The sequence below is a fragment of the Adiantum capillus-veneris genome, chromosome 16 (assembly GCF_014529385.1).
Source record: "Adiantum capillus-veneris isolate H3 chromosome 16, ASM1452938v2, whole genome shotgun sequence".
NCBI classification, from domain to species: Eukaryota; Viridiplantae; Streptophyta; class Polypodiopsida; order Polypodiales; family Pteridaceae; genus Adiantum; species Adiantum capillus-veneris.
Window position 1 is genome coordinate 50,838,085 of NC_140946.1, and position 26,158 is coordinate 50,864,242.

At 43.0% G+C, this 26,158-nt stretch overlaps 1 protein-coding gene across 1 annotated transcript; it reads left to right on the plus strand.

Annotated features, from left to right (window-relative positions):
* The first annotated feature begins 24,239 nt into the window (after positions 1-24,239).
* LOC147439026 (cytokinin hydroxylase-like) lies at positions 24,240-25,951 on the plus strand. Its single transcript, XM_086484976.1, has one exon. It carries the CDS (start codon positions 24,303-24,305, stop codon positions 25,728-25,730), a length of 1,428 nt encoding a protein of 475 aa, XP_086341102.1. The 5' UTR covers positions 24,240-24,302; the 3' UTR covers positions 25,731-25,951.
* Positions 25,952-26,158: the final 207 nt, after the last annotated feature.

The following is a 26,158-nucleotide window of genomic DNA, read 5'->3' on the forward strand; positions in this document are numbered from 1 at the left end:
CGAGTGCATAGAAAAATGCGAGGCTTTGCTCTCTCAAATGGGTTTTCATGGTGGTCAAGTGCATCTAAAAAAAGATCCCACTATTTCAAAAGGAACCGGTGATGTTTTGCAAGATGTTTCAATGGTGGAGCAAAAGCCAGAAGATTTTTTAGTAACCATGGCAACAAACAAGTTGATGCTATGTGGAACTGCTGGAAGGATCTTTGTGTTATAACAACCAATGTCAAAAGTAGACCAGATGTAGCCAACAAACGCATGGAAGTGTGGAAGAAGCTCGACAATTTTTTGAAAGTTTTGAGACAACAAGTTAGCTCTGCTACTTATGCAAATGAATTTAAAAAGACAATAAAGCTTTTAATAACTGCTATTACAGATGCTTGGGGAGAAAAAGACATCACATATTACTTGGTGGGTATTCAATTACTTTCTAAAGTCTGGATAGTATTTTACTTTGCATCCTATTGAGTTGAACTAACTTTTTTTCTATTTTTAGCATATTCTATACCTGCATGGACCATATTTTGTAGCACAAGGACCCCTTGCAACATGAAATACTCAGGGAATGGAAAAATCTCACTATCAAGCGAGGACTTCTTTTTTCAAATGTACGAGAAAGGGAGGTGGACAAAGAAGGAGCAATGCACTAAAGGAATTATTCAATTGGTTCTATAGGAGGCAATTACAACGGATGAGATCAAACAACCATGCTGCTCAACCACAGATCTAAGATTAATGCTTCACTTTGAAACTTTGTACTAAATCTTTCTAAAGAGATCCAAATTCAAAAAAGATATTTTGGTACAAAAATTTATCAAATTTACATCAATTTTTGATTTTTTTAATATCTCCAGGCATGTCACCCCTATATCTCAAAAACTTTCTTCTTTTATAGCCCCCAAGAAGGTTGACATTTGTCTCCTCAGCTGCGGCTGCATAGCTAGAGTAGCAAAGAAAGTATCCTGCTCTTGAGGCATTGAATCCTGCAGCATATCCAAACATTTGAAGTGCTGCTGCTCTCTCAAGTATCATAATCTTGTTTGCATTGATTTGAAGGGGAGTGTACCCTAAAAACCGTGACAATATCTTCAGTGCAAACATTGGCAACTCAGGATCTTCAGAATACTGCATGTGGAAAGCACAGAAGGTGGCACTATCCAATGTAGGCATGTAGTGCATGATAGAGGAGGCATCGCTTCTTGAAGAGCCCTCTATTGATTTCCCTCTCGAGCCTTTAGCTCTCCCAAGAAAATTGTCTTTGTCAAGGAGTTCAATCTGCAAAACAAGACAATGAGTAATTAAAACTAACTTGAAAAAAAGAAAAGATTTCAGTAGGGAGATCACCTTTTGCAATTCATCTTCGGCAATGACTTTTTCTTGAAGGAGATTGCATGATCCGGTCATCTCTCTTATGTCAAATTCCTTTCCAATTTTTTTCAGCTTAAAGTCTTTGCCAAAAGATTGGATGCCAAGCTTAACAAGCCTCTTCTCAAAATCCTCATCTTTGAGGGAAGGTATTTCCTCTTCCACTCTTCTCATGCATAGAGCAAGTGCATTAGGAGCAGGCAAAAAATCTTTATTGGATGTATGAAGATCAAGCGCCAAAAAATCCTCTTTTGACTCTTCTTCTGTGTCAATAAAATCTTTGGCCACCTCAGAAGCTTCAGAAATGGTTGCAATACAGTATTCCTCCCTCATATTAAGAAAACACTGGATATGATGGAGAGGAATATACTCTTTCCCATTGATAAAGAAGCAGGGAAGGTTTGGAATAGTAAGGGAAGCTTCAGATACCTCTACCTCATTTGTTGGCTCATCAATGACAGTACTAGCTCTAAATTGAGCAACATCAAAATTTGCACTCTCCTGCTCCTCAGCTGCAACATCAACTTCCTCCTCTTCTAGAATTTCACTTTTCTCAAGCTGCAAAACTGTGGAAACATTTTTATTTGTTGCCTCATCTGTATCTTTCACTTCATCAGCTTTGCCTTGCATGTCAACTTTAAGGAACAAAAAGAAAAGAAAAGCAACTTCTTTTGGAACAAGGTTATAAGGTTTTAAATGTAATTGACAAGAAATGGTAGGTGGACAAACAAAGGAAGTCTTCTTAGAAAATCTTCCAAACCTCCTTGTTACTTTGCTCTTCTCAATGGAGTTTGTAGTATATTCGGTTAGATGACAATACGCTGTCAAGAGTTTTTTGGAGCAAGGGATTGCGCATATGTACATACACATGCATGGTGCATCAAATAAAGGATTTCCCATTTTCCAGAGCCAGGTGGTTACGTGGGGGCCCACGTGTGTACAGGTAGGACAGGGTGTACATAGTGCATCGATTTTCACTATTACCAGTACCAGTGTGTTTTTTCTACAATAATGAGGAGTTGGTAGCGTGTAAAACTTCTCGAGGAAGCTATCCGTGGGCCAACGACATGAGGTAATCAGGTGCGTCAGATGGCATCTAGTGGCGTCAGGAGGCCGAATGGGGTCAATACTTGCACGTGGATGAGTACGGACACAACGTGGGTGTTTTCTTGTGAGAATTATGCAGAAAGGTCATCATTAGGACCATCTTTTGGGGCCACTTCACGTGGTTACGGGATGCATTATTGGAAAAAGCTGAGTGCCAGGTGTGCGTATGGATGCAGAAGGGTGACAACTATGCACTGCGAGGTCAGTTTTTGGCCTGTTCGGGGTCCGTTTGAGGTCATCTAAAAGGCCAAGGGTGCCCAAGTAAAAAAGTGAAGTGTGGGAACTGCAAAAACAGAGAGAAGACCAGAAAAAACGTGGAGAAGAGAGGAGGAGCAGCCGCAGGTGTGTTTTCGGGGTTTTTGGAGCCTGTTTTGGCCATAAACTGCTCATCCGAAGTCGGATTTGAGCACTTTGACATTGTAGACTGGGGTTTTGGGCCATTCCGGACGCGATGGCGCTATCCATTTTTCCAAATTCCTCCCTATTTTTCTGCTATTTTGGCTGTGTAATTTTCTCCTATGAGCGAAGTTTCTGCTCCAGTTTGTGATTGTATCTGGCTTATTTTACCCATTTTGTGTGAGCTATTTGCCCCTTGGTGTTGGCCCAAGATCATTTGTATCTAATTATCAGAAATTTCCCTCTTTTGAGCTGAGTTTTTTGGGTGTGTGTGTGTGTGTGTGTCTGTGTGGAGTGGGCAAGTGGATAGTCTCTCTCCTCTCACTCCATAGGTGTGTTCCCTGTCTCGGCCAGGGGTGTTTTGTCAGCCGAGTGGTGCCCCCTAGTGTGTGTGTGTGTGTATCTTTCCAAGAGTGTGTGTCGGGTCGTTATAGAGGCGTTCTATGTGTTTCCATCCCGCTCACATTCTTTTGGCGCCCCCACGGAGGATCTTCTTCGAGTACCTTCTGCGTCGAGCTTCAAGCTTCGAGATTAGGGATTACAGGTTGCAGGTTGCAGGTTACAGGTTACAGGTTACAGGTTACAGGGACAGGGACAGGTACAGGTGATTCACACAGGTACAGATAGCTGGAGTACAGTGATATACTAGCAGTGATTTCACTTGCAGTTGTTGTGGGTATGCATCACTTGGTGCCTGTTTGAGCGCATTGTCTGTTGGATTGTACGTTACTTGTGGAAACTGCCATGGTACGCCTTTGTGGAGCCATATATGGTTTTATTTGGCAGTCCCAGCCATTTCTGAGACTTGGTCTGGAAGATACTCATTTCTGAGACTTGACTATACGCGATTTGCATTAGCCTTCATGTGAGGGTCGATAGCGTGAGGTTTTATTGAGCTGGGGGATTCTCAAATGTGGAGATCCTTTCGGTGATACAGGTAGCTGGAGCACCCTTTTTGTGACCTCGCCATAGGCTATGTACTAGTGAGTCCTATTTGATGCTCGGGTTCTATTGTTGACAATTTATGCATATATATACAGTCTATATTTTGGGTTCCTACTGCTCTACTTCTAGGGAAACTCTGTCGAAATTTTCCCAAGTTATGATGGCTGGTTTTTTGGTCTTTTGAGCCATTTATGTTGTTATACTGCTGAAATTTTGGCAAAAATCAGAGGTTAAATCAGGTGTGCCTTCTTGGGAGCTTCATGGTTGGCTTTAATGGATGATCAAAATGGCCCTCAATTCACTCCATTTCATTTAAATCAAAGAATCCAGATAAATGTTCATGTGTCCAGGAAGATTTTTTTCCAGTAGCGCATAGTCTTTATGTTCGGGCCAAAAAGATTACGAGAGATCTTGGAATTTCCTTTGCTTGTTGTAATTCCGATGATCAACTATGAAAACTCATTTGATGTGCATGTGTTTGTCCTTATCTAAAGTTGAGCTCCATTGAAGTTTCTAGGGATTGGGTAGTCAAAAATTTTGGGTTCTTGCACGTGTGTTCAAAGGGGTTCTCAAAGCATTGTAACTTGGGTAGCCATGGCTTTCTCTTATCCGGAACCTCATGGAAGAAGTGGTGAAGATGCGGAAGACTTTCTGGAGCAAGTTGAGGTGGCATGCATAAGCAACAATATGTGTGATGAGGAGAAGATTTTGAGGGTATTTGGATTGCTTTTGAAAGATGAGGCCCGTGTTTGGTTCATGGATTTGGAAGCTAAAGAAGTAGTGGCTTCTTCTTATGGTTTGAATCTTGACAAGTTTATAGAAGCTTTTTTTAGAGCGTTTCCAGATGCAAATGCATTATGGAATGAGCTCAATTCTCTTAAGCAAGGTTCTTGTCAAGGTGTTGATGCCTATGTACAAGGTTTTACAGATTTATGGACTTGTTGGTGTGTTGCTCTTAAGGATGAGACCCCCCCTTGTTCATTGAAGAAAAGTTTTTTTGTTGATGGTTTGTCACCTTGGTTGCGGTTCGAGGTTGAGTTGAAGATGCCCGAGTCTTTTGAAGATGCGGTATGCATTGCAAAGCACAAGGAATGGAAGTTTAAACGTCTTGAGGAACATGGTATCAGTACAGGTATGCATGTGCAAGATGGATTTGACATGGAAGATGAAGTTAAGCCTAAGCAGGTGAAAAGTAGCCTATCCTATGATGTTTCTCGTTTCTTCCCAAGGTCTATTGTGAAGCGTAAAGAGGTCTTGCAGGTTGACAAGTTTATGGAAGATCCTAAAGAGGTGAGTAATGCTTTGGATACAGGATTGAAAAGTCTTGAAGAGGATGCATTGGCTACTTGTGTACCTTGTGATTCTGGGTGTGAGTGTGAGGTTGAGGTTATTGATGATGAGCATGTATCTTTGGATACTAGTTCCTTGGAAATTAGGGAAGAGGGCAAGGTTGAGAGCCATTTTGTGGATTTTTTGGATGTGGAGCCTGTTTTGAAGCCATATTTTGATGTATGTGTAGTGATTGAACCGATTTGTGAGCATGATTGTGGTTTAGAGCAGGGATCTGTATTCTTGGAGACTGATGAACCCATGCTAGAAGCTATGGATAGTGGTGCTAGCCATGATTATGATGTGGATAAAGTGATGTGTGATGATGAGTATGCTTATGATGATGAGAAGGGGTTTGGCATATATGAGTCCAATCTCAGCTATGTGGATGCCTATGCTAGGGATATGTGTGCTGCGGGGATACTTTTGTGCTTTGGATATCAACGACTTTACCTTCACACAATGCTTTTAGCTACATTGGTGCATGATTTGCAAGTTGTTGCTATGGCTGGTGAAGCCAAGATTCCAGGTGATGAGTCACTTGAGTTGTCTCTATCGGTTGGGTTGAATGTGGCATGCAATATTTATGCTTTTGGAACTCTAGACAGGGCGGATATGTTAGTTGGATATGCCTATGGTGCATTTTGGTTGATTGTTGACAAATGTAGGTGTGGTGTTATGATGCTTCTTGTGAATCAGGCGATATGCCTTTGGCCTTTTAATCCAGGTGGAATGAGCATCTACTAGTGCTGCTGCTGAGCATGAATGCTCTAGCAGGCTAGGGGGTGGGCAAATTATGTCAAGAGTTTTTTGGAGCAAGGGATTGTGCATATGTACATACACATGCATAGTGCATCAAATAAAGGATTGCCCATTTTCCAGAGCCAGGTGGTTACGTGGGGCCCACGTGTGTACAGGTAGGACAGGGTGTACATAGTGCATCGATTTTCACTATTACCAGTACCAGTGTGTTTTTTCTACAATAATGAGGAGTTGGTAGCGTGTAAAACTTCTTGAGGAAGCTATCCGCGGGCCAACGACATGAGGTAATCAGGTGCGTCAGATGGCATCTAGTGGCGTCAGGAGGCCGAATGGGGTCAATACTTGCACGTGGATGAGTATGGACACAACGTGGGTGTTTTCTTGTGAGAATTATGCAGAAAGGTCATCATGAGGACCATATTTTGGGGCCACTTCACGTGGTTACGGGATGCATTATTGGAAAAATCTGAGTGCCAAGTGTGCGTATGGATGCAGCAGGGTGACAACTATGCACTGCGAGGTCAGTTTTTGGCCTGTTCGGGGTCCGTTTGAGGTCATCTAAAAGGCCAAGGGTGCCCAAGTAATAAAGTGAATTGTGGGAACTGAAAAAATAGAGAGAAGACCAGAGAAAACGTGGAGAAGAGAGGAGGAACAGCCGCAGGTGTGTTTTTGGGGTTTTTGGAGCCTGTTTTGGCCGTAAACTGCTCATCCGAGGTCAGATTTGAGCACTTTGACATTGTAGACTGGGGTTTTGGGCCGTTCCGGACGTGATGGCACTGTCCATTTTACCAAATTCCTCACTCTTTTTCTGATGTTTTGGCTGTGTAAGTTTCTCCTATGAGCGAAGCTTCTTCTCCAATTTGTGATTGTATCTGGCATATTTTACCCATATTGTGTGAGCTGTTTGCCCCATTAGTGTTGGCCGAAGCTCATTTGTATCTAATTATCAGAAGTGCTTCTCTTTTGAGCTGAGTTTTCTGGGTGTGTGTGTGTGTGTGTGTGTGTGTGTCTCTGTGTGGAGTGGGCAAGTGGATAGTCTCTCTCCTCTCACTCCATAGGTGTGTTCCCTGTCTCGGCCAGGTGTGTTGTGTAAGCCGAGTGGTGCCCCATAGTGTGTGTGTGTGTATCTTTCCAAGAGTGTGTGTCGGGTCGTTATAGAGGCGTTCTGTGTGTTTCCATCCCGCTCACAGCGCCTTCCCATCTAAAACCAAACACTTGCCTTCAACTGCTTCTTCAAACTCTTTGAATTCTTCTGCCAAGAAGTCTTTCAAATGGTCTAACAAAGCTCCAAGATCAAACACAGGGTTGAATATATCATATGCTTTGGTGTACACCTCCATGTCACCACCATCCATCACAACCACCAATAGTTTCTCACTTGGACTCTCCTCCAAAATCTCCTCCCGGCCTTCAATCATGGTAGAGGAAAGGTCGACAGGTGAAGCTAGGTACAAGGTACGGAAATACGCCCAACGTTTGCAAATGTACTAGTGATCACATACGACGTGATACGGACCTATTCCAAAGCTTGGGTCACCCTTCTATCGCGTCGTGTTGTCACCCTTCTCCTCACACACGGTGCGATAGAAACATCTTGAAGGTTGTGGCCGACGCGTCTGTCGTGTGGTGTGCGTTTTTACCCAAATGGCGAGGACTAAGCAAACTGCAAGGAAGGTCTACCAAGCCCCAACTGATCCAGAAATAGTTGATGCTGAGAAAGATGCAGAGAAAGCACCCCCTCCACTACCTCGTCAAAGACCCAATGCCAGAAAAAGATTGAATTATCAGGTGAAGTCCCTAAGAGAAATAAGAAAAGCACAAAAGTCTACTTGTCTACTGATTCCAAAGCTCTCTTTCATGAGAGTTGTCAAGGAGATATCTGATAGACTTGTAAGCATGATGAATATCAAAACTTTTGTCTCGGTAAGGTGGCAGTCTCAAACTGTGATGTGCCTTGAGGAAGCTACTGAGGATTTTCTCATAGACTTTATGAATGATAGCTACATTGCAGCTACATTTGCTCACAGGTTCACACTTATGAGCAAAGATTTTGTGCTTGTGTCAAGACTAAGGTACAAGTTTGATAAGGCTCTTGAGCTCATTCCTCGTGAGGATCTTAGAGCCTTCCAAATTTTAAATATCCCTCCTTCCAGGAAGCAGAAAGATTTTGGGGTTGTCATTGAGGATGTTACACATGAGTACGAGACAAGAAAGTCCCAGAATATTAAAGCAGGAAAGGAAGTTGAGAGGGAGCAAGACATGATATCCGAGGATGCTATCCTTAAAGAGCCAGCTGAAGTTTTAAGAGCATCCAACTCTCTTCTTTATGAAAAAGTCACAGGCCAAATGGTGGTGGATGTCTCCTTGTTTGGAGATACTGAGGCATATTTGGACATATTCCCTCAAGACACAAGTATGCTTGTAAATCCCAACATTGAGCTTGGTGACATTGTGCTCTATATCTCTCTTAGGTGTGTTGCTTTGCTAATTATTATTTGCAGACAGGCACAAGGGGCTCATTGGGGCTTGTGTTTACTTTTCTAGGTGTCTTATGAGGGATCTTTCAGAGGCTCTAGCTATGCAAATTTCCATACTTGACCCTCTAGTGACACAGTGCCTTTTCAACAAGCAAGGAACCCTTTCAATTTTTTTTAATGATTTTAACATGCTGACTTGCAATTACATATTATATGTAACTTTTAATGGCCTATAATCTTATGTGTAGCGGAAATTAGCATGAACATAGTGGGCATTTCATTAGAATAGATTCCTAATGAGAATTACAAGAGTGCTTGGGTGGAGAGAGCAACAAAAAGCATAACACCTAGTTAGATAGCATCGACAATACTTTCAAAAGAGAGAGAAATTAAGCTATTGACAACAGTTGAGGACCGGATTTGCATGGAGCCGGTCCCCCCTCCAAAAGGCTTTGTATTATGGTTTCTCCCATCAAGAGAGACATTGTACAATACAATTCTTTGTGTTCCTTCAAGACTAGCTAGTGCAATGAAGATGGAAGCTTCATACACCAAGCAAAACACTTAATCAAACACAACTTGAATTATCCCCGTTCTCAGACCCAAGACCTCACACACCTTCGAAGATGGTGAGAGCTAGCAGGGTATGAGAGTAGATTGAGAAGAAAAAGAAGTATCTTACGAGAAAGATGTACATCTCCTCACATAATCACTCATATTAGCATAGCTTAGCTTAGTAATTAGCTTGGTAGAGAAGATGAGCATGCATTGAAGCTTGGCTCTTGGTTGGATTTGCATCCATATGCCAAGAGAGTGTTGATGTAGGCTTCTATCTCACAAGCTTGGAGTAGGTGATGAGCTCTCCATTAAAGCTTGGGAGGAGATAGAGTATTTTCCCTTCACACATGGTCAAGTGTGAGAGTGTGTGTGTCAATGCCAAGCAAAAATCAGCCCCCCCCCTCTCTCTTGGGCGAGCCCTAGCTGCTAATTAGGTCTGGCTTTTGCCTCATTGGACCTCCCCAGGTCAAGCCAATAGGAATTAAGCAGCATAAGTGATAGCCTTCTGACATGTGTCCCCCTTTCCCCTTTTGTGAGAGCTTTAGGTAATTAAATAATTAAACTAAACTCTCATTGGACCCCTTTGCCTCCTGGCCAATAGGAATCAGGCAAGCCATGGGGCTCCTGAATGCTCATTGGACCCCTTGGGAGACTGCCCAATAGTCTTCTAGGAGACTTAATTCTCATTGGTTTCTTTTATTAAATGTTTTTAAATTAATTAAACTAGATTTACTCTAGCTTAATTCTCATTGGTCCACTTCAAGGGTCTTCCAATAGGAACTGGGCACACCTTGTGGGCATCTGGCCTAGGGAGCTGACATGTGTCCCTCATTCCCTTTGTGTAAAGGGAGCCTGTGTATGTGTGTGTGGCTTTCTCTCTCATCCCCTAGCTTTGGGGCTCGCCCCCTCCCATGTAGGGATGTGCAAAGACTTTTAGGGCACACACAAAGCATCCAATTTTTCCTAGGGTTGACCTTTGGACACAACCTTTGAATTTTGGAACCTTAGCATTTTGGAAGTCTTAATGGGCTGAACCTTAGGGTCTTTTTGGCCCATTGTTTCACATGGCTCTTTTGCAGATGGCCCCCCCTTTGGATCCCTATTTTCCCTCCTTTGGATCCCTACTGTGGCCGGTCTGCTAGCTTAACCAATATTCTAGTTTTTTCTCCCTTGGCACTTCCCCACATTAAATGATCAGTTTAATATGAGAAAATCATTTAGGAGAATTAGATATTGATTATTATGACATTACCTCTCTCTTGAAATCATAGTCGTCCTCGGCATCGGTGGCCAAAAACTGCTTCATAATGGAAGCTCTTAAAGCCTTCCATGTTCGTGGAGCTTCACCGTTGGCTCGTAGGCTAGACCACCATTGTCTGGCGGACTTTTGAAAGTGCATAGCTACATGGCGTAGCTTTGAGGACTCCGTGAAGCCCTCATCTCCAAACGCCGCATCGAATTGCTGGATAAAGGCCAAAACTTTGTCTGTAGCACCAAAGGTGCCATCATAGGTAAGGAAAGAGATGCTCTTCCCTCCCTCTTTGAATTTCTTCAGCTTGGACGACCTCTTCCATGCGGCATAGGATTTCCTATGGCCTCTTCTTTTTGATGGTTCAAAAGTTGCACCATCACTTGCTTCAAAAGATGAAGAATTTGAAGAAGGTGGAGAAGAGGGTGACCTCTTTCTCGCCTTTTTCTTGTCTTGATCTTTGTCGTCTTCACCATAGCTTTCATAAGAGGAAGAGGATGAAGAAGATGGAGAAGAGGGTGTCCTCTTTCTCGCCTTTTTCTTCTCTTGCTTTTTATCATCCCTCTTTGAATTATGGTGTGGAGAAGAGTGTAATGGTCTTCTCCGCTTTGGTGGTGATGGAGAGCGTTTAGCCCGCCGTCTTCGTGGAGCCATCTCCGCCGAGGTGACGGGAGACTCGCTTCTTTCTCGTTCCTTCGGTGGAGGCTCTTGAGTTCTCCTTTGGGAAGGAGATGCATCATCAAGAAGTAAGTTCTTGAGCCCTTCATATGGATTCTCTTCTTCTTCCCGAATCGGAGAGAGACCTCTTTTGGTAGTCTCACAAGGAGGCTTCCTAGGTGTTCTCTCGTCATGGTGATGAGCTTGGAGAATCCCATGAGCACGGAGCTGCCGTTGCACTTCACTTTGGAGAGATGGATTGCCCATGGCTTGTTGAAGCCTAGAAACTAGATAGTTAACAAGCATTGAAGCATCATTAGTAGCTTGCTCATGAGCAAAATCAAAGTTATCAACATTAATTTCACTCTCTTTACTATTGTCAGCCATTCTAACAACTTTTAGGTATAAACTTTTTAGGTGTACTTTGGCACTTCAAGCCCTAGTTGCTACTCCTCTTTACCCCTTTAGAAAAAGCACTCAAGCTAGTGTACCCGCGGCTCGAATACCATTAATTGCAAGGAATAGAAGAGAGGGTCTTTCGACACCAAAACAGCACCGGCTCCTGTCAAGCTTCTAATAGCTCAATAGTGGTTAAGCCGTAGGCAAGCCCCGTAGGACTCCACTATTAAGACCATAGCTCTCGACGGTGATGCCCCGTTAACTGCACAAAGGCCTATAATCTTATGTGTAGCGGAAATTAGCATGAACATAGTGGGCATTTCATTAGAATAGATTCCTAATGAGAATTACAAGAGTGCTTGGGTGGAGAGAGCAACAAAAAGCATAACACCTAGTTAGATAGCATCGACAATACTTTCAAAAGAGAGAGAAATTAAGCTATTGACAACAGTTGAGGACCGGATTTGCATGGAGCCGGTCCCCCCTCCAAAAGGCTTTGTATTATGGTTTCTCCCATCAAGAGAGACATTGTACAATACAATTCTTTGTGTTCCTTCAAGACTAGCTAGTGCAATGAAGATGGAAGCTTCATACACCAAGCAAAACACTTAATCAAACACAACTTGAATTATCCCCGTTCTCGGACCCAAGACCTCACACACCTTCGAAGATGGTGAGAGCTAGCAGGGTATGAGAGTAGATTGAGAAGAAAAAGAAGTATCTTACGAGAAAGATGTACATCTCCTCACATAATCACTCATATTAGCATAGCTTAGCTTAGTAATTAGCTTGGTAGAGAAGATGAGCATGCATTGAAGCTTGGCTCTTGGTTGTAATGGAACAATATGCCAAGAGAGTGTTGATGTAGGCTTCTATCTCACAAGCTTGGAGTAGGTGATGAGCTCTCCATTAAAGCTTGGGAGGAGATAGAGTATTTTCCCTTCACACATGGTCAAGTGTGAGAGTGTGTGTGTCAATGCCAAGCAAAAATCAGCCCCCCCCCTCTCTCTTGGGCGAGCCCTAGCTGCTAATTAGGTCTGGCTTTTGCCTCATTGGACCTCCCCAGGTCAAGCCAATAGGAATTAAGCAGCATAAGTGATAGCCTTCTGACATGTGTCCCCCTTTCCCCTTTTGTGAGAGCTTTAGGTAATTAAATAATTAAACCAAACTCTCATTGGATCCCTTTGCCTCCTGGCCAATAGGAATCAGGCAAGCCATGGGGCTCCTGAATGCTCATTGGACCCCTTGGGAGACTGCCCAATAGTCTTCTAGGAGACTTAATTCTCATTGGTTTCTTTTATTAAATGTTTTTAAATTAATTAAACTAGATTTACTCTAGCTTAATTCTCATTGGTCCACTTCAAGGGTCTTCCAATAGGAACTGGGCACACCTTGTGGGCATCTGGCCTAGGGAGCTGACATGTGTCCCTCATTCCCTTTGTGTAAAGGGAGCCTGTGTGTGTGTGTGTGGCTTTCTCTCTCATCCCCTAGCTTTGGGGCTCGCCCCCTCCCATGTAGGGATGTGCAAAGACTTTTAGGGCACACACAAAGCATCCAATTTTTCCTAGGGTTGACCTTTGGACACAACCTTTGAATTTTGGAACCTTAGCATTTTGGAAGTCTTAATGGGCTGAACCTTAGGGTCTTTTTGGCCCATTGTTTCACATGGCTCTTTTGCAGATGGCCCCCCCTTTGGATCCCTATTTTCCCTCCTTTGGATCCCTACTGTGGCCGGTCTGCTAGCTTAACCAATATTCTAGCTTTTTCTCCCTTGGCACTTCCCCACATTAAATGATCAGTTTAATATGAGAAAATCATTTAGGAGAATTAGATATTGATTATTATGACATTATACCCATATGTTGAAGGGTAATTCTTAACTCCTTACATGTTAATTTTTACATTTTATGGTATTCTTAGCTAATTTGTTTTTTATTTTGTAGAGGACATTGGAGTCTTATTATCTTCAATCTTTTGGAGAAAGATATTATATTTATGAATTCATTGTCAAGTATCCATGGGAAAAGTAAACTGTAAGTATGAAGCATAATCTATGCTTGATGATGGCCCATTGTTTTCTATTAGTAGCTTTTTGATTCAATGTCTTCTTGCGGTGCTGCCAAACTTATTGTTGGTCACCTGAGTACCACAAACAAGGATTACAATATAGAAGCTTTCAAGTACTACAATCAAAAAGTTCCTTTACAGACAGACTCAACATCTTGTGGATGGAGGGTGCTTGCAAATGCATGGAGATATCTTGAGTCAAGGTGCCGAATGACTACACTCACTATAAGTGTGGTTCATGTATTTATTTTGATGTTTTATGTATGTATGTCATGTCCTTTAGTTCCTTTTTCTATTTTTTTCAGTTGCATGACTATCCAGAGTCTTGGGTCACGTGGGTGAGAGAGAAGTCTGTTTCTATGGTTTTGGAAAGATCAATAAATCCAAATGATCCAGATTCTCCTTTGCCACCAAAGAAAGGTTTGGATGCAAAGAAAATGGATCAAAAGAAGAAAAGTCCTGTAAAGATCCATACAAAGAAAAAGGATCACAAGAAGAGTCCTGCCAAGGTGAAGAGTCCTGCCAAGGGGAAGAGTCCCAAGAAGAAGAAGATCCCTACCAAGGGAAAGAGTCCTACCAAAAAGAATATCCCTGCCAAGGGGAAGAGTACCACTAAGAAGACTGCCAAGGGAAAGAGTCCCACTAAGAGCCCTGCTAAAAAAAGAGAAGATACAAAGGGCCATCCATTCCACTCACCATTGAAATTCAAGGTTCAAAAGCGTCGTACACTTAAGAACAATAAGGGGGAGGCCCCTAGCTCACCTTTCAAGCTACCATTCATGTTGTCAAAGAAAGCTGCCAAATCACCCAAGCCAGCCAGTCCTAAGGAGCCCAAAGCACCAACCCCTGCCAAGTCACCACCACCACCCACTCCTGAACTTTCACTCCCTTCTGAACACAAAAGGAAAAGGGTCTCTGAGGATGCAGAATCCTCTCAGGCAAAAAGAAAAGTGGAATTTCATGATTGAATAGTCCACAAAAGCTATGTACACTTTTGTTCATTTTCTCCATATGAACATATATATATACCCTTTGGTGATTCATAATTTTGTACTTCAAATACTTAATACCAACTGTCGATTCTTAAATGTGTATCATGTAAGTTTAAAACAACATAAGTAGAGAAAAGATAAATATATTTGCAAAATGATTACAATATTGAACTTGTTTTTTCAAGTCCTTGCAAGTGGCTCAAATACAACTCTTTTTGGGGGAAGGCATGTGATGCAAGAGGTTGAATTCTCCATCCTTGTGCTCACCACAATTTCATCCACTTTGAATCTATACTCGGAAGATGTTTCATCAAGAAACTCAAGAGATTCTCTAACATCATTTAGTCTCCAATTTGTTGTTACTATCAGGCTTCTATACTCGGTGTGTGGATGTACTGTGACCTTAAGTTCAAACTCTGGACAATTTTCCTTAGAGTCGAGAGGAACCCAGCTACCTAATTTGCTTCTCCATCTCCTATAGTCGTAGCCCAGAACTAATGATTGAAGACATAGTTGATATGAGATAGACATAGAATTTGGCTTACTCTACAACTAATATTGTCACCAATATGGAAAGTTTCTTTGGTGCTCCATCCGTCTCCAAGAACATTATCAAGTTCAGTCATAGAAAGTCTTCTATTAAGACACCTCGTCTTTGTCCTCTGCAAATCCATTGTTTTGAAACATGCCACAAAGACATGTATAGGCAAGAACCATTGAAATTTAATCCTTCTTGATATCCTGCCCGGAGACATAGCTTTAAGGATGTCTTCTTTGATCTTGGATTTGAAGCTTGATATAGTACATGCATCAGGAGCTTCCCAATCAAGTGAACTTATGGTGGGAACAGGTAACTAATGTAGTTCTCCGTATGCACCTTCTCGTGATGGAACTTTGTATTCTGCAAAATAGACAAACAAATCCATTGTTTTGTAAAAGGAAGGTGTCTTGTCAGCATACATAGCATCTGCAATCCCTTTATGCATTGCTTTGAACGTCCCACTCAGACTCTCCACAGGCTGCCATTACACAGCTGTTGAAGGAAATATATCTGGAATGGAATCAGAAAATGAGAAAAACAATGGGATAATGAAAAAAATTCACTGTATCAAATAGTTTTTTTTTGTACTTACAGTAAGAATGCAGTGCGGGATGTTCTTCCCAGTCTAACACCATATCCTTGGCCATGTACACATGTTGAACCTTAGCTAGCCAGCCATTGTCGGTCACTTTGAAAGCAAGAACACGACCTTTCCAATGGTTTTTTACTTTATCATGTTTAGTTCTCTTCACTCTGTGTACACCTTTGCATGAAGGAAGCATTGTTACCCAGTCATTCACACGAAAAGATATGGACTTCCAAAGACCATCCTCTCTAACGTTATGAAAGTCACAAGAAGTTATGTTATGTGAAGGGCGACGTGCAAAAGACGCCATGGAATCTCAGAGATTAAAGAAGAAATAAAGTATAGACGGAAAGACTTAAAACCTCTCACAAACTAGAGAGCGAGAAAGGTATACGTTTGAAAAAAGTAGTTGATTTGTCATTAATACTCTTGTTTTGAGAGCCTTCTGACATAGATTTTGTATCTTTTGACAACGCTTTTGTGAAATATAAAATAGAATAAAAGAAGAAACTTCATTGCTTTGAGCCACAAATTTAATGAGCTCTCTCGCCGAAAGCACCTAAATATAGCAGTTTCAGCCTTGTGATCAAGACATTTAGCGGTTCTCCATCAAAATAGGACCACCAAAACCCACAATAGAGGAGACAAGAGTGCCATACTTTTGTATACGTGTCAAATAACTATTGGACTATTCCTTAATCCTTAGATTAACAAACAACCCTTTTTGAGTCGTTTTTGGCCCTAATGCATATATACATGCTGAACAAACTTAGTTTATACTTTTTTTGCTATGAATAAGTTTAGAGTCCTTCACTCTTCCCTTCCATGAGGCCAAAAACACATTTGAGCTTGTTCTATTTCTAATTTTAGACTGAAATAATATCAAAGAGCATTTTCTTATTATAAGTGGTAACCATTGATTTCTCTCATTTAGTGTATTTGATATCATGACATGTTAAATAGTTATTGGTGTGTACAAGCCATGAAGAAGGATAGATGATGCAATGACAGATTCATTAGTTGTTGGTGAATTTCTTGATCTCTTCATAGAAGCCATGAAGAATGCAACATGATACAAAAGTACTCTACAACTTTTGAAGCGAAGAGAGGAGTAATATAGAGACTATGCACACTCTTGACCACTAGTTTCTTGATCACTGTTGCATTTCCTTGTTATGTGTGCTACTATGTGCAAGGAGAATCTAAAAATGTTATTCTAATTTATAAAAAAAAAGTTTTATAATAGTTTCTCTTTCTACCCTTATATCCTTCATATAACCAAGAAAAATATATTGTCATACTTTTTATGAAAAATTCCTTAGTTGCCATGCCTTCCACGCAATTGTTTGAGCAAGAATTTTTCTCAACTATTAAAGAGCCCTAAAGTGGCTCCAACATGTATTGTGTGTCTTGCCCTTTGTGTGTTTTAAAGGGGGAATTGTGTATCTCTTGCAGAAGAAGCCACAAGGGGAGGACTTTTGGGATGTGGGTTATGTTGCATTTAGTGTGAACCCCCTCCTTATGTCATGTCCCTATTTGTAAATCTATAGAGATATAACACATATGCTATGTGTCATGTGATGTGAAAAGCCTAATTAACTCTAGGAAGTAAAATGCTATGCTTTTTTTGAGATAGGGTTTTGCTGGAGTGCGTACGATTTACTCATGATGCCTGTGAGCTGCCATAGAGCAGGGGGGGATTCTTGATGGAGCTGTGGCAGGGCGTGGGGCTGGCATTGCATTGGAGGTGAGGGACAGGAGGGTGGCTTCTGGTTGTGGATCGCGGCGGCTCAAGAGGGAGCCCCCGGGTAGATTCTCCCCTATTGGTGCTTTTCTCCCTTGCTAGCTCCCCATTTTTTGGGCATCGGGAGGGTCATCCCTCTCGCGTCTTCCATGAGAGGAGAAAGGATGGCATCAAATTGGGATGTTTTTGTTGCGGCTAAGACATGGTGGTTGTAGGACGATGGAGTTAGTGGTGACAGCACTGCTATGTTTGTGGCTTCCTTGGGTGATTTTGCTCCATGCTTGGAAGGGTGCTTGGCTCCCCCTTAAAAGTCTTGGGTCCGTGTCCGTGGTTCAGTGCTCGCAGATCTGGATTTTCATGTTATCTGGTTCGGTTCGCTTTCAGTTTCGTGGTGGTTGGATGCTCTTGGCTAGAGGTGTTAAGTATGGAGCTTGATTTACCCTTGTAATTTTTTGTGGTAAAAGCGCACATTTGTAAGGCCCCCATTATGAGGAGAAGCCATCATGCGTGAAGGAAAATCACTCACCGGAAACCAAAATTTTCACGGACAAGAATCAGGGGCAACTTTAGAGGCCTCGGGGGCAGAGGCCCCCGAGACTTTTTTTCGCTGGAATATTCCTTTTTGCCGGAATATTATGGCCGGACGGCGGCCGAAAAGTGGTCGGAAAACAACCGGTCGGTTGGCCGGTGGCCGATAGTCAATGGACGGCATCCGGTGGTCGGAAGTCAATGGCCGGTGGCCGGTGGCCGAATTCAAAAGCGAACTTGTCTTCTCAAGGGCGGCCACACATGGGCGGATTGGAGGGTCCGATTTGGACTTATTCGCACAAGGGCGGCTACACATGGCTGTCTCTCATAAGAGAGGGCAGCCCTTTTGGCCTATAAAAGGAGGCCATTTCTACACACATTTCATAGTGTGAAGTTGATGCAACAAGGTGAGTGTGAGGTGGTGAGAGTGAAGCAAGGCGGGAGCTCCATTAAGGGTATAATCCCTTTGTAAACTACTTCTTGTTTTGAAGTACTAAAGCCATTGAGTGGCTGCTTTCCCGTGGACGTAGCCCACATTGGGTGAACCACGTATATCGTGTGTACTCTCTCTCTCTCTCTCTCTCTCTCTCTCTCTCTCTCTCTCTACTCTATAATCTCGTGTATATAAATCTGTCTCTCTCCATTAAGTAATCTACTCAATTATCTATTTAGCTACGTCTTATTTCCTAACAATTGGTATCAGAGCAAGGTTTGCTCGTAGCTAAATTATCTCAAGGAAAGGATTCCTTGAATTGAGTGGGAGTTATGGCGGAGGAAGGGAAGCTCAAGATTGAGAAGTTCAACGGCAAAAACTACCAACATTGAAAGATGCAGATTGAAGACTATCTCTACCAGAAGGACCTCTATTTGCAACTAGGCGGTCTTGCGAAGAAGCCCGCAACAATGGCAGATGAAGCATGGATTGTCCTTGATCGAAAGGCACTGGGAACAATCCGGTTAAGCTTGGCGTCAACGGTGGCCTTCAATGTTTCGGAGATGAAGACCACGGAGGACTTGATGAAGTCACTTGACGACTTCTACGAGAAACCATCGGCATCCAATAAGGTATTTCTTGTGAAGTGCTTGTTCAATCTAAAGATGGCAGAGAATGGTTCAGTTGCAGAACACCTAAATGACTTTAACACAAACATAAGTCAACTTCGATCAGTGAAAATCAATTTCGATGACGAAGTGCGAGCTCTCCTTATACTATCATCTCTACCGGATAGTTGGGACAGCCTTGTGATGGTTGTAAGTAATTCTATCTCTGGCACAAATACTCTTAAGTTTGATGATGTTGTGGGTGTTCTCCTAAGCGAAGAAATACGAAGGAGAAGCACAGGAGAATCATCAAGTGCTGCACTATCAATGGAAACAAGAGGAAGGCTTAAGGAGAGGTTCAAAAACAAAAAGGGTCGTGATCGCTCAAGGCGGAGCAAGTCACGCACAAAGTCAGTTCTTGAATGTTGGAACTATGGCAAGAAGGGCCACGTCAAGAAGGATTGCTGGTCCAAGAAGAAGAAGGAGACAGAGTCTCAAGACAACAAGCCAACATCGGAGGCCAATGTGGCAGGTAAAGTAGAGCAAGATGCTCTAATTCTCTCATTAGACAATGAGTCCAATTCCTGGATAGTAGATTCCGGGGCTTCATTCCATGCGACACCACACAAGCAACATTTCCAAGACTACACCAAAGGTAATTTTGGGTATGTATACTTGGGAGATGATGAAGCTTGTGAGATTGTCGGCAAAGGTACAGTTTTTGTCAAAACTGCTAACAGAAATGAATGGAAGCTTAAAGATGTTAGGCATGTTCCTTCTCTTCGCAAAAATTTGATCTCTACAGGACAATTGGACGATGAAGGTCACAACATTGCATTCGGAAACAAACGGTGGAAGATCTCAAAGGGATCTTTGGTGGTTGCCAAGGGAGAAAAAGTCGGTACACTACTTGTGTACTGTTAGCACACAACCTTCAGCTTGTGCAGCAACTACAAAAGTTGACAGTGAGGTGTGGCACTACCGACTTGGGTATATGAGTGCCAAACGAATGCAAATCCTTCAAACAAAGAAGCTTCTACCAGGTTTGAAAGAAGTGGACTTAGAGTTCTGTGAAGATTGTGTTTATGGTAAACAAAAGAGGGTAAAATTTCAAAAATCAGGAAATGAAAGAAAAAATAAAAAACTTGAGTTGGTTCATTCTGATGTTTGGGGTCCTGCAAGTACACCATCACTTGGTGGCTCAGTGTACTATGTAACATTCATAGACAATGCCACTAGAAAAACATGGGTTTATGTCATGAATAATAAATCCGATGTATTTTCCATATTTCAAAGGTGGAAAGCCTTTGTGGAGAATGAAACAGGTACCAAGGTTAAATGCCTCAGATCCGACAATGGAGGCGAATATTACAGCCAAGCTTTTGAAAGCTTTTGTGCTAGCAATGGCATTCGGAGGCAAAGGACAACCCCAAGGACACCTCAACAAAATGGGATTTTGGAAAGGATGAACAGGACAATCATGGAACGAGCACGAAGCATGCGGCTACATGCAGGCCTACCGCTTGAGGTTTGGGCGGAAGCTGTAAGTACGTCTGTGTACTTAATCAATCGGTCACCCTCAACGGCATTGGATGGGGGAGTTCCAGAAGAGGCATGGACAGGTAAACCGATGAATTATGCATTTCTCAAAGTGTTTGGGTGTGAGGCTTTCATGCACATAGATAGAAGCCTAAGATCAAAGCTAGATGCAAAGTCCAAAAAGTGTTTCTTCATTGGCTATGGAGAAGGAGACTTTGGGTATCGCCTATGGAATCCTAAAGATGGTAAAATCTTAAGGAGTAGGGATGTAATTTTTAACGAACAAAATATGTACAAAGATTACTTGGAAAGAAAACAAACAAAAGAAACAGGTGATGAGTACATGGAGCTTGAGGACGGTGAAGACTCAAGGACTGCAAACGGTGACAATGTGCAACAACGCCAACCAAATGAGGAGCCTCAACCTATTCCCCGAAGATCTACAAGAGCAAGTAGACCTCCAGAAAGGTTTGTTCCTTCCTTCAACCATCTCTTGATCTGAGATTCTAGAGAGCCGGAATCATATGAAGAAGCTATGCAACATGAATCCAAAGAAGAATGGACGAAGAGCATGCAAGTGGAGATGGACTCACTACATCGCAACCAAACATGGGAGTTGGTTGAGTTGCCTAAAGGTAAGCGGGCACTTCAAAACAAATGGGTGTACAAGCTAAAGGAAGAAGAAGGTGGGAAGAAAAGGTACAAGTCTAAGCTTGTGGTAAAAGGTTTTTCTCAAAAGAAAGGTATTGACTTCAATGAAATATTTTCTCCTGTTGTAAAAATGAACTCAATTAGGCTTGTCTTAAGCCTTGTGGCTGCTCATGATCTAAATCTCGAGAAAATGGATGTAAATACGGCATTCCCTCACGGTGACTTAGAGGAGGAAATCTACATGCTTCAACCAAAGGGGTATGAAGTAAAAGGTAAGGAGAAAATGCTTTGCAGATTAAAGAAGAGCTTGTATGGTTTACAGCAAGCATCAAGACAATGGTACTTGAAGTTTGATCGATGGATGTTGGATCATGGATTCACAAGATGCAACTCGGATCACTGCGTCTACACGGAGAATTTGGGAGATGGAAAATTCATCATCCTAATGTTGTATGTTGATGACATGTTGATTGCAAGTGCTAACATGCAGGACATCAAAGACCTAAAAGAGGAGCTGTCCAAATCTTTTTCAATGAAAGATTTAGGTGCTGCAAAGAGGATACTTGGTATGAAAATATCAAGGGACAGGACGAAGAAGACAATAAAGCTGAAGGTACTATAAAGGTTTGCAATGCAAAATGCAAAACCAGTTTCTACACCTTTGGCTGGTCATTTTAAACTAACAAAGGATATGTGTCCAAAGACACAAGAGGAGATAGCCTATATGTCTAAAGTTCCATATGCTGCAGCGGTAGGTTCTCTAATGTATGCTATGGTCTGGACAAGGCCAGACATTGCACATGCAGTGGGAGTTGTGAGTAGGTTCATGGACAACCCAGGTAAAGAGCATTGGCAAGCTGTGAAGTGGATACTTAGGTATCTGAAAGGGACAACAACAAATTCTTTGTATTTTGGAGGAACTGATATTTTTCTAGAAGGGTATGCTGATGCAGATATGGCAGGTGACAAAGATACTCGAAGGAGCACTACTGGCTATGTGTTCACGGTTGGAGGCACAACAGTAAGCTGGGCTTCAAAGATGCAGAAAGTGGTTTCACTTTCTACCACGGAAGCAGAGTATGTAGCAATGACAGAGGCAAGCAAAGAAATTCTGTGGCTTCACAGATTCTTAGAAGAGCTTGGATTCAAACAAGACAATTGTGTCTTGTACAGTGATAGCCAAAGCGCTATCCATCTTGCGAAGAACTCAGCCTTTCATTCAAGGACAAAGCACATTGAGGTGAGATATCACTTCATACGCACTCTTTTGGAAGAGGGACAACTAAAGCTAGGAAAGGTGCATACAAGTGAAAATCCTGCAGACATGTTTACAAAGGTGATCAACAAGGAGAAGTTGAGCTTTTGCTCATCTTCAATCGAGAACCTTTTGGGGCTATCCCACCCCCTACCTGTGGGACCTTTGTACCTCCTTTTTTTATTTTCTATTAATCGTTACCACTCTGTTCAAAAAAAAAAAAAGATCTAGAAACATTCTCAGTAGGAAAAGGGAGCCTTTTTCAATGTTTTTCATACAATGCATAACATCGTGAGCTTCTGCTAAGGAGGCTCGATTGGGCCGGCGGTCCCCCGCCCCCAATCATACACAAAAACTCATGCCGTGCCTCCCTCACAAAAGCTCATGATGTTGAGGTAAGTCATTTAATGGGGGAATTACTGTGAGAATCTATCCAAAACTTTTCGTGATAGGGTCGTGGGGAACAATGTTCACCAAAAACTTTTTTAGGAACCAATGGAAAAAAGGGAAGGTTTGAAAATCTATTCGTTTTTAGAGAAATTTAGCTGGTTTTTATTGTTTTTTACACTAAAATCTTTTAATTTTACCAATTTCGTTCAAGGCAACCCTCAAAGCCTTTATGAGGACCTAAACTTATGTTTAAGGTTTCCAAAAGCCATGCCATGTGACCTATCTTTGGAAATGCTTTGAAAAAGGGAATTAATTAATTGACCTATTCACATGTGTTTAAGTTCCCCACCGGTGTTCACAAAAAATCGACTAAGAATTGAAAATTCCCGGGTAGTTTTGAGAAACTTAAACATATGTCTAAGTCACGTGATATATTGGGCTTTGAAAAACTAAAACTTATGTTTACAACTCGGACTTGGGAAATCCCCAAATTGACTATTGGAGTGGAGTGCTCGAAAAAGAACTTTATTCCCAATATCTTATAGCAATATCTTATAGCAGAGGTAAATAATTGACTAAATTTGAAGGTTTTTATTGACTAAATTTGAAGGTTTTTACTTTATTGGAGTGGAGTGCTCGAAAAAGAACTTTATTCCCAATATCTTACAGCAGAGGTAAATAATTGACTAAATGTGAAGGGTTTTACTCTAAATTTCTCTAAGTTTTCTCACCTTCAAATTTAAAATTTAGAGGTAAATATCAGAATTTGTAGGTGGGATAGGTTACACTAGAGGGGGGTTGTTTCCGAGCAATGGCAGGGTGTCAATGGTGAATATACAAGATTTCATGGTTTTTAGGGCATCGTCACGTCAAGCTTAGTTAAAACAAAGCCCCGACAGTCTTTGACAAGAGCTCAGAACGTCCATTGTCGGCAACAACAGGTAGAGAGATGAAGAGTGATGCGCAAGCAGGAGAGAGAAACTTGGCATTGCCCGACAATGAGCGGGAAGAGTTTTGTGACTATGCCTTTTCAGGCATAGTTAGAGAACGAAGCCGATCAAGAACTATGAAAAGCTGGCAGGCGTCAGATATGGTCGGCAAATCTAACCGAAAACTAAGCCTCGCGTGACCATAGCCTTACACTAAAGTGCCACGGTAGGTTTACTACTGTAGTACTCATTTCTCCCATATGCTAGGCCAGGACATTAGTTTACTGGGGACACCTTCATCGAGTAATAATGTGCCATGGTAGGTTTACTGCTATAGTACTCATTTCTCCCATAGCCACCAGTACAAAATTGGGCTGCAAGTCTCAAGACGAGTGACATGGCCATTCGCAATTTTTACTCTTGACTTTCTCTTCTCTCACCAACGTACAAACCAACGTACAATTGTTAGCGTTAAATATTACAGCACTCCTGCGCACCGCACCTTTACTGGGCTCCATGTCCAGTACCAAGAAAACGAAAGCACAAAGTCGTTTTTCTTTCATCAGCTATGCCCATGACTCATCAGCCTGGCAGCTCGCATGATCATCGCTCAAGGCGTCGGACCCCAGATTCGATCCCTGGGCATAGCTCAACAAAATTCTTTTATTCATTTATTGCAAGTTTTGCCCCGGCAGCACCGGCCTATTATAAATATCGACTCCCTTCATTCATTTCCCAACTCAAGCTCAGAGCACCTTCTCCGCGTGCATAGTTTAGTGTTCAGCCAATCCTTCCACCATGTTGCTCACCCTAGCAGTAATGGTGCTTAGCCTCTGCTCCTATGTCACCTTGGCCTCCCGCTTGGGTTACACCCCTCATTTCACGCTTGCTCTCTTAGCCGCATTGCCCATACTCTTCTTCAAGTACTTATCTGCCTTGAAAATGTTCATGTCTTCTTTTCGCATGGCCACCTTCTTTAAATGGCATGGGCCTACTGCCTTTCTTCTGCTCAGAGAAAAGCTGTCAAAGGGTGATGAGACCTTCCCCATTGGCAAGCACAACCTTGTGGTCTTCAACCTGAATATTATCAAGCACTGCTTGGTGTTGAAGGCTTACAACTATGACAAAGGTGGGCGCGCTGCCAGGCTCATGGGCGAGGTGGTGGGTCCACGTGGCATTCTGGGCGCTCTGGACGAGGATGACCACGTGCCATCCCACCAAGTCTTGAACCCCCATACTAAGCAAGCTGAGAGAATTCAAGACTTTGAGGATTTGGTGCTGGAGGAGACTGACAACAAGGTGAAGGAATGGGCAGAGCTGGTGGCCGCCCATGGTGGGAAGGCCACGGAGGTAGACCTGTATGTAGACATGAATGAAATCTTCTTTAAGGTACTTTACAAGTTCGCCTTCGGGATAGAGCTGACCAAGGAGAAGTTCCGGCATGTGCATCACCTCATATCACAGCTGGAGAGGTACTCTGCGGTGGTGGGCTTCGTGCCGGCCAGGCTGTTACCCATGTACAAGCTCTACCGGAGCGACGTGCCGGGCCTGGTGAAGGGATTGAACAAGGTGGTGGAGGAGATTATAGAGGAAGGGGGGGCGGGGTCACCACTAGCAGAGCTGCAAGAGGCGGCGGCGGGCGTGGACGGCGTGCAGCTGCGAGACACAGTGAAGAATTTGCTGTTTGCGGGAGCGACGACGGCGGCTAACTCGCTGGGGTGGGCGGTGCATCTGGTGACACGGGACTCCAAGTGGGGGGAGCGGGCTGCCAAGGCAGCCACAGCGAAGGACCTGACTTTCTTCAAGAATGTCTGCCTGGAGACCAACCGCATGTACCCGCAGGCCAACGTGATAACAAGGCGCGCCAAGAGCGACGACTATGTGGACGGGTTTGGTCCCATTCCCAAGGGCAGAGTTCTGGTAGTGCCCATCATTGCCCTCCACTACCATCCCGTCTATTACAAGAACCCTCAGGCCTTCAACCCGGACCGCTGGGCGGAAGGGCAGAAGGCGCCTCCGCTGATGTCCTATATTCCCTTCACCGCGGGGCCCCGGCAGTGCATCGGACAGAGCCTCTTCAATAGGGCAGGGCCGCCGCTGCTGATGCGGCTTTACGATGCCTTCTCCTTCCAGGCGCTCCAAAGCTACCCCACGCCCAAGTGGCCCAACGCTGTGCTGCCCCCCAACGCTGGTGGCTTCAGGATGCTCATCCGTCCTAGTGCTTGATCGGGGTGTAGTCTCGTGTAATCCTTTGGTGTTTAGTGGGAATCCTTTGGTGTGGTCGGGCGTCTGTGTAATTAAACACCTAATCTATGTATGTAGGGCCTGTACTTTGTTTTTGTTGAGTGCGTCGACGTGTGTGCGTATCTTAGATGGTAACAGATGTATGTAGGGCTTGATCGCAAATGGGAAGTACCCTTCTTAATAATGAATTGTCTCTTCTCTCTTCTAAGTTCTCTGAGCTCTGATCCCCCGTTTCAATATGTTCATGAGACGTCTACCTCACAGGTTCCATCAATATGGCACGTGCATTGTGAATTCACTTTCTTGCCTCACGTCGATGTCCCACCAGGGTTGCAAGAAACTCAAAAAGTGGTGGGGCATTCCTGGTGGCGCACCGAGTCTCCAACACACCGATAAGTTGAAGCTATACC